The 8,783-nt window shown below is 62.9% G+C and overlaps 1 protein-coding gene across 1 annotated transcript in view; it reads left to right on the top strand.

Annotated features, from left to right (window-relative positions):
* Positions 1 to 8,188, top strand: part of ASMTL (acetylserotonin O-methyltransferase like) — a 25,104-nt gene extending 16,916 nt beyond the window's left edge. The window contains exons 9-12 of the mRNA XM_039245309.1: positions 218 to 335; positions 1,131 to 1,274; positions 2,569 to 2,691; positions 7,094 to 8,188. Of these exons, the coding sequence (XP_039101240.1) occupies positions 218 to 335; positions 1,131 to 1,274; positions 2,569 to 2,691; positions 7,094 to 7,311 (603 nt within the window). The 3' untranslated portion in view covers positions 7,312 to 8,188. The remainder of the gene's footprint in view (positions 1 to 217; positions 336 to 1,130; positions 1,275 to 2,568; positions 2,692 to 7,093) is intronic.
* Positions 8,189 to 8,783: the final 595 nt, after the last annotated feature.

Here is an 8,783-nt window from a genome sequence, read left to right on the forward strand (position 1 = left end):
CCCCCTCCCCCGGGGGCTCTGCCTCCCGCACCCCCTCCCCCGGGGGCTCTGCCCTCCCCACACCCCCTCCCCCACGGGCTCTGACTCCCCCCAAAGCCCGTCCCGCGGGGGGCTCTGCCGAGCTCCCTTCGCAGAAGCGCCAGGCGGGACCGCAGCGAGTGCGCAGGCGCCCCGGGCACCGAGCGGGTCTCCTCAAATCCCGTTCCGAACGTTTCAGAGCAAGGAGAGGAGGCTGCAGTTCATGCGAGCCATGCACGGCCTCACCAGCCTGACGGCGCGCCCGGTGGCCACGGCCTTCGACCTGTCCCGCTTCTCCTCCGCCTGCGACCTGGGAGGTGCGTACCCCGCCCCCGCCAGGACTCGGGTGCACACGGCTCGGTGCATTTCTTGCGTTAGGTCCTGCGCACCTCACCTGCTGAGAAGACGGCCAAAGTGACTTAAAGCCATAAGCACTGAAGGCCGGGGCTTGGCCTGTGGCGGTGCCAGGGCCTGGGCAGATATTCCCCAGGCCGGGGAGGTGCTAGGGATGGCTCCTACAGGTTATGGGCCCTTTCTGCCGGCCACTGGGGGGAGAGGGGCACAGAGCCCGTCTGCCCCATCTTGTCAGGCCTACCTATGCCCATATGTCTGCCACCCTGCCCCAACCCAGGCCTTACCCCAGGGCAGCAGACAGGCAGATGCCTCCCCAAGGGGCACAGTGGGATTAGGGGTCCCAAGGGGAGCCCAGAGCCGCCGACTTTCATTTTCCCACCTTTCCTCCTGGTGGCCCAGAGTGGCTGCTGTGGCCCCAGCCATCTCGTCCACATTCCGGGAGTAGAAAAGTATGGTAAGAGTGCATCTCCCCCCAGTCCCCCGCGCCCTTCACAGCCGGGCTTGAAGACTCCCTGTGTGCGTCTGTGGCCGCCCCCCTCAGCCCCGCTCATGTGCGCTGAGAGGCCCCGAAGCCTGGGTGAGACGCCCGAGATGGCTGCCAGCTGCGGCTTCCTTTCCCGGAGCTGGCCTCCCTCCGGTCCTCAGAGCTCACCGTGGTTTTGGCAGGTTTGGGCAGTGCTGGAGACCCGCCCAGGGTTTGGTAGGCGCCGGGCGGGTCAGGTGACACAGTGTGTGTGTGTGTGTTCGCACTCCCGCAGGCTGCACGGGTGCCCTGGCGGGCGAGCTGGCCCAGGAGTACCCGCACCTCAAGGTGACCGTGTTTGACCTCCCAGAGGTCATCGAGCACGTCGCGTGTTTTCTCCCTGAGGGACGGCCGACCGAACGGATCAGCTTCGTGCCAGGTAAGCGTACCTTCGTCTGGGCCGCGGGTCGGTGTTCGGTCAGCTGCGCTTGCTTCTACACGGCGTGGGTGTGCGTGCGTGTCGCGTGTGTGTCTCGTCTGTGTTTGCACGTGAATATATTTGAGCGTATGGTGTCCGTGTGCGTCTGTTTGCACATGTGCGTATTTGCATGTGTTTATATCTGTGTATGTGCGTGTGTGCATGTTTGTCCCTGTGTGTTGTTTCTATGAGTGTGCGTGCATGTGACGCTGTGTGTGTGTGTGTTTGCACGTGTGGGTATCCAAGCGATTAATGTCTGTGCATGTGTCTTGGTGTGATGGTGGGTCTGTGAGTGTGTGCACATGGGTCTCTGTGTGCACGAGTGTGTGTGTGTGCATCCATGGGTCTGTGAGTGTGTGCACGTGGGTCTGTGTGTGCACATGGGTCTCTGTGTGTGTGCCCATGGGTCTGTATGTGTGTGCACGTGGGTCTGTGTGTGCACATGGGTCTGTGAGTGTGTGCACGTGGGTCCGTGTGTGCACATGGCTGTGTGTGTGTGTACATGGGTCTGTGTGCGTGTGCCCATGGATCTGTGTGCATGTATGTGGGTCTGTGAGTGTGTGCACATGGGTCTCTGTGTGCACATGAGTCTGTGTGTGTGCACATGGGTCTGTGAGTGTGTGCATGTAGGTCTGTGTGTGCACAAGGGTCTATGTATGTGCCCATGGGTCTGTGTGCACATGGCTCTGTGTGTGTACATGGGTATGTGTGCATGTGCCTGTGGGTCTATGTGTGTGTACGTGGGTCTGTGTGTGTGTGCGTCTGTGTGCGTGTACGTGGGTCTGTGTGTGTGCACATGGGTCTGTGTGAGTGTGTGCACATGGGTCTGTGTGCACACATACGCCTGTGCAATCATGGGGACGGCGTGTCAGCAGCAGTGGCTGTCGCACTAGATGCCGTCACCGTCACTGTGCGGGGCAGGTGGGGACCTGCGATGGCCCAGGTGGGCGTCCGCACGTGTCCCCGGCCACCCGAGGGCAGGCAAAGAAGTTGCCCACGAGCCAGAAGGGGAAAGCCTTGACTTACACGTGGGGGAGAGTGTCCGGGGGCAGGTGTGAAGGTGGGAGCCGGCACACAAACAGCCCTGCCCGTGCTGACACTCGGAGCGCCGGGGCCCGGCCGGGTGGCAGACGCGCTCGCGGGCCCAGCGTTAGGACCTGGACATTTCGCGGTTGGGGACACGGCACTTCTGGGGGAGCGGGGGGAGCGGATCTGGTGTCCCCGACGGGCTCGTCACATGTCGCTTTCACACCAGGTGACTTCTTCAAGGACGGCCTCCCGGACGCCCAGCTGTACATCCTTTCCAGAATTCTCCACGACTGGCCGGACGACAGAGTGCAGGAGCTGCTGAGCCGGGTGGCGGGCAGCTGCAAGCCAGGTGAGTCCGTGCCGCCCCGCGTCCTTCCTCCTCTTTCTAAGAGAGGAGGAAACAAGCACCCGCCCCAGCGGCCGGGGCGCACTTTCCCGCCCCCCGAGGACGTGCCGCGTTCTCAAGGAGGCCGGCCTCAGCTTCCCGCGTCTCACCGTCCTGGCCCCACGAAGGGGCAGCGTGTGTGTTCTCGGGGCCCCTTGGTCTCCTGGACGCCCCCAGTCTGTATGTGAGGTGGCCGTGGATCAGGGCACACCCGGCCCCCGGGGCCCCTTCCCAGGCCTTCGACGTCCCCGTGGCGTAAACCACAGCCCTTCTTCCCGGGCCCTGAGCGCCCGGCGACTCACGGGGGTCTTCGGTTGCCTCCCTGTGCGGTTTGGGAACGCAAAACAGACCCCAGTTCGTTTCCGCTTTGCCGGAAACGACCTTCATGTTTCGTCTCGTATTTCACACAAAAGAGCAAAGCAAGGGTCAAGTGCAACAGGACTCGAGAGAGAGAGAGACAGACACAGATTTATCGCAAGGAGTTGGTCATGTGATCGTGGAGGCTGGGACGCCCCAAATCTGCAGGGTGGCCCAGGCAGCTACAGACCCAGGGCCAAGCTGATGCGGCGGCTCTGGTCCCAACACCGGCTGGAGGCAGAATTCTCTCCTCCTGGGGCACGGCTGTGTGTTTCCTCTTGGTGCCTTCAACTGATTAGACGAGGCCCACCTATACCCTGAGGGCCACCTGCTTTGCCCCAAGTCCGCAGATTTGGATGATAATCTCATCCAAAAGCCGTCTTCAAGGAGCACGCAGAATGATGCTCAACAACATATCTGGGCACCGTGGCCGGGCCCAGACAACCCGTAAAATTAACCATCACCCCACCGCTTGTATACCCAGCCCCTCCGCTGCAGGGCTCTGATGCTCTGCAAAGCCAGGAAGGCCGTCACTGGTTATCTGTGGCTCCTGGCTGCACCACATGGCCGCGTGGAGGGCGCACGGGAACAGTTTGTTGTCGAGGGTCGGCCGGCATCCGTGATGCCTCCTGTCCGCCTCTGGCGCCTGCTCCTTGTCCCCCTCCCATTCTCCCCAGCAAAGCCCCCTCCCCCTGGCTGACACAGTGGGTCTCATAGCTCCGAGAGCTGCGGGCGGCCGCCCCACTCCTCAGGTGCACATGACTCCCGGACCCCGAGACACGCATGAGGACCGTGGGACAGACCAGCGGCAGTCACACGGATAGATGGCGGAGGTGGAGTCCGTCTGCCCGACTACGGACGGGCACAGAGGAACAAAGCTCTTACTACGAAGTGAACACGAAGGTGGACACGCCTTGGAAACTGTAGCCAAGGACTGAACACCACTGTGTGCACAGTGAGGCCAGTCGGGCTCCAGCCACGAGCCCTAACACCCGGCCCACAGGGGCCCCCGCAGCCAGAAGCCGGCAAACCACCCCATCCCTTATCCGTCGCGGAGCCTGAATTCCAGGATTCCAGAGACCCAGGAGCAGCACGCACCAGGAATCGGCGCCACCGAGTGGCCGCGCTATAAACTCAGCCGGGAAACCGATTTCCACAGATTCCAAAATTGCTGGGTCACATCAGTGGACGCAGAAAAGTGGACCATAGGTGTGTGTGGACACGATGTGACTCCCACCCACCCCTGCCATTCCCAGCAGGCTCCTGGAGGGAAGTAGAGACTGACGTCCAGGAGTCGGTTCCCAAAGTGCCTCGTACCACGGACACGGTGGGGGCCCAGGTGACAGCCGGGCGGGGACCGGGGAGGGGTGGCGGCGAGGCCTGTGGTCCGGGCACCAAGAGACAGGGCCCCAGCTGATTTATGTCACACGTCCGTGCGACGGTTGGGAAACAGTGTTTGACAAATCCACCAGAGCATTTGGGAACGAATGAAAAAGAGCCACAGAGAAAATTAAGCAACTTCTTTTAAATGAGCAAACGTCCGTGCCAGAGAAGGCAGCCAGATGTGCGTCCCTTCCCGCCCCCCACATTCACAGCACCCGGAACGTGCGAACAGACAGGGTGTTTGCAGATGTGAATCTGTGAAGATCTGAAAAGAACTCATCCCGGACGAGGGGGGCCCCGAATCCAACGACACGTGTCCGTGTAAGAGACGGAGGAGGAGACGCAGACGCAGAGGAGAAGCCGCGTGAACACGGAGGCAGAGACGGGGGGACGCGGCCACGAGCCCGGGGACCCTGGGGCCCCAGGAGCTGGGAGAGGCGGGAAGGACCCTCCCCTGGGGCCTCAGGAGGGAGCACAGCCCCGCCCCCTGCGTCTCAGCGGCCCCGCCCCCATCTAACCGACCCCGCCCCCAGCCCAGCGGCCCCGCCCCCTGGATCTCAGCGGCCCCGCCCATCTCAGTGGCCCCGCCCCGCCTGGATCTCAGCGGCCCCGCCCCCCCTCAGCGCCCCACCCCCATTTCAGTGGCCCCGCCCCTGGATCTCAGCGGCCCCGCCCCCATCTCAGTATTCCTGCCCCGCCTGCCTCTCAGTGGCCCCGCCCCATCTCAGTGGCCCCGCCCCGCCTGGATCTCAGCGGCCCCGCCCCCCATCTCAGGGGTCCTGCCCTGCCTGCATCTCAGTGGTCCCGCCCCCATCTCAGCGGCCCCGCCTGGGTCTCAGGGGTCATGCCCTCCCCCCAGGTCTCATGGGTCCTGCCCCCCCTGGATCTCAGGGGTCCTGCCCCCCCGGGTCTGAGACTTGTGACCTGCAGGGGAGAGTAAATGACCCGTCTGTGGTCGGTTGCCACCGCAGCGCAGGACCATGCTGTCATGCTGCCAGCAAGGGGCAGGTTTTCGCACGTCATACCCGCGTCACATGGAAGCTGAAGCTGCTCAGCCCGAGAGATGTGGTCCCGGAGGGCACGTTTGTGCCTGTTGATTGTGCGCTGCGCTGCAGAGGCCTGGGTCAGAGCCCAGCCCAGCACCCGCGTCCGCAAAGCTGAGAAGGAATGCGTCCCAACCCTGCAGCCATCCCTGGGGGGGCGGATTGTCTCCCTCCAGACGCAGGTGGAGACAATTCGGCTCCAAGTTCTGTGTGTTCTGCAGGGGGTTGGGGGGCGGGGATGAGGGCGCAGGGGTGCCCTGACCGCCTCCTCTGATGGCTGCATCCGCTGCGTAAATATCCAGGAGCCTAACCAGTCCATGCATGCCAGGTGTTAGCTTGCGGGGGAGGGGAGAGTGCAGGGGGAGCCCGAGCAGTGTGTGCGTGTGTGTGTGTGTGTGTGTGCCCGCCCGTGGTTACCTGCACGCGGGCCTGGGGGCCGCAGGCGAGGGCTCAGAATGCCCCGTTTTGTGTGTGTGTGCTTTTTTAATGTTTATTTATTTGAGATACAGAGTGTGAGCAGGGGAGGGTCAGAGAGAGAGGGAGACACAGAATCTGAAACAGGTTCCAGGCTCTGAGCTGTCAGCACAGAGCCCGACGCGGGGCTCGAACCCACGAACCGCGAGATCATGACCTGAGCCCAAGTCGGACGCTCAACCGACTGAGCCACCCCAGGCGCCCCTCAAAATGCCCATTTTAAACATTGTTTCAGAGCCGGTGGCTTTCCCCCCATGTATGTGTTACTTTGAAAGACACATTGTTACCATATTGAGGGACACCCGGACCCCGGCATCTTCCCACTCACGGTCACTGGGGTCCCTTGGCTCCTTGGTCCCTTTGCTGCGCCTCTCAGTTTGAGGGGCGCCTGGGGGGCTCGGTCAGGTTAGCGCCCCGCTGCCGAGTTCAGCTCGGGTTCGTTAGCTCGAGCCCCCTGTCGGGCTCTGTGCGGAGCCCGCGGAACGGGCTTGAGGTTCTGCGGCTCCGTCTGTCCGCCCCCCCCCCCCCCCCCCCCAGTAATAAAGCACCTTGATCCCAAGGTCCTGCGTCCCTGCCCCCACTGTCCCGGACTTGTGCCCGCACGCAGCGACCTGGCAGTGCGGCCTTGGGCTGGGTCCCTGCGCACTGGGCACCCCCCCCCTCCACGTCCCCAGGTTGCGCCCTGAGACGTCCCTCTGTCTGTTCCCTGTTCGTCAGCCTGTTTTCTCTCTCTCCGTCCTGTCTCTGTTACTTCTCTGCTTCCACGGGCGCCCGCTGTCCTCGGCCTCCGCTGTGCTCGGCCTCCACTGTTCTCGGCCTCCCTGGGCCTGGGCCTTCACTACACTCGACCTCCGCAATATGCCGCGCGCTGCCGTCGGCCTCCACTGTTCTTGACCTCCCTGGGCCTCGGCCTCCACTGTCCCCGGCCTCCACTGTCCCCGGCCTCCAGTGCCCTCGGCCTCCCTGGGCCTGGGCCTCCACTGTCCCCGGCCTCCCTGGGCCTTGGCCTCCTCTGCCCTCGGCCTCCCCTAAAGTAGTCCGGACCGCCCGTCCCCCTAAGCCCGCCTCCCCGGAGCCTTGCGCCGACCCCTTGGCTGTGTTCCCCGCAGGCGGCGGCCTCCTGGTGGTGGAGGCGGACCCGGAGCAGCGCGCCGCCCCCGCCAGCCTGTCTGCGGCCCTGAACGCGCTGGTGCGGCCGCAGGGCAGGGAGCGCTCGGCGGCCGAGTACCGCCTCCTGCTGGAGCAGCACGGCTTCCGCGACGTGCGGGTGGCGCCCGCGGGGCACGGGCTGCACGTGGTCCTGGGCACCCGAGCCGCGGCGCCCTGAGGCCGCCGACACCCGCGCTGCCCCAGGGGGCCGACTGGGGTCCCCCCCCCCGAACTTGGCCGTCAGCTGCAGCATTCACCCGCATCCGCCCGCCGTGGAAGCGCACAGATTAAACCTGCAAAACGCACTTGCTCCCAGCTCGTTTGTGGGCGCAGAGCCCCCGCAGGCCGCGTGCGGGGCGGGGCGGGGTCGGCAGGGTCTTGTCCGAGGTCCGGGTAGAGACACGCCCCCCACCCCACACCCCCAACCGTGGAAAGGCCTCGAGGAGCTCAGGGGCGCGGTGGGAGGGCGCCTCGGCCCCTCCGGCTCCAGGATTGTGCACCCTCCTCGCTCACGCGTGTGTTACACGTGTTTGTGCATGTGACTCACAGCAGGCGCGACCCGGGGGCGCCCTCCGCCGGATGCGTGTGACTTCCGGCACCTGCCCTACACGCGACCCGGGGGCGCCCTCCGCCGGATGCGTGTGACTTCCGGCACCTGCCCTACACGCGACCCGGGGGCGCCCTCCGCCGGATGCGTGTGACTTCCGGCACCTGCCCTACACGCGACCCGGGGGCGCCCTCCGCCGGATGCGTGTGACTTCCGACACCTGCCCTACACGCGACCCGGGGGCGCCAGGTCTCCTACCCTCTGCCCGGACCCTGGGACGCACGGCCGCCTCCCTCCACGTCCACGAAACCGCCCAGAAGTCGTGTCTTTACGAAGCGGGTGGCTCACGAGGCGGCGGTGTATCAGTTCAGGACGGCTTTGCCACCAACGTCCCCAAGCGACCCGTTTCCCGCTCAAGTCCGTTGTCTGTTTCATTAATTCCTCGCGTCTTCAGGGAGCGGGTGTGTTCTGTGTATTGGGGCGAAAGTAAACACCCACCAGCTCGCAACTTGTGTGTGATTTCCGTTGTATAACGATTGCAAAAATAACCACGGACACCTTCATTTATTTATTTATATTTTGAATATTGAGTTTTGAGGGAGGGAGAGAGCATCATCAGGGGAGGAGCAGACGGAGAGAATCCCATGCAAATTCCACGCTGTCAGCACAGAACCCCACTCGGGGCTCGAACTCAGGAACCTTGAGCTCATGACCTGAGCCACCCAAGCGCCGATAAGCACACCCTGCAATAGCCCACCCTGCGGGAGTGATTTCGCTCACGCTTGCTGTCCGAAAACCACTGTACATAACATTAAAATACCCAAGAACAGGAAGATTAATTTTCCCTGTATATGAATGTATTTTATATAAACCATACATTTGTATCTTTTATATAAATCTGTAGCTACACATACTTGTAACGTACATAGTATGTATTGTGGATTATAATTATATACATCCACACAGACATTAGTGTGTAGTTTTGGATGGAGTCCGAATTTTTCTTTTTGGTATTAAAAATAAATTTTATATGTAATTTTGATAGACAGAGCATGAGCGGGGGAGGGGCAGCGAGGGAGAGAGATACACAATCTGAAGCAGCT

The sequence above is a fragment of the Hyaena hyaena genome, unplaced genomic scaffold (genome assembly GCF_003009895.1).
Source record: "Hyaena hyaena isolate Hyena2069 unplaced genomic scaffold, ASM300989v1 scaffold_259, whole genome shotgun sequence".
In the NCBI taxonomy this organism is placed as follows: Eukaryota; Metazoa; Chordata; class Mammalia; order Carnivora; family Hyaenidae; genus Hyaena; species Hyaena hyaena.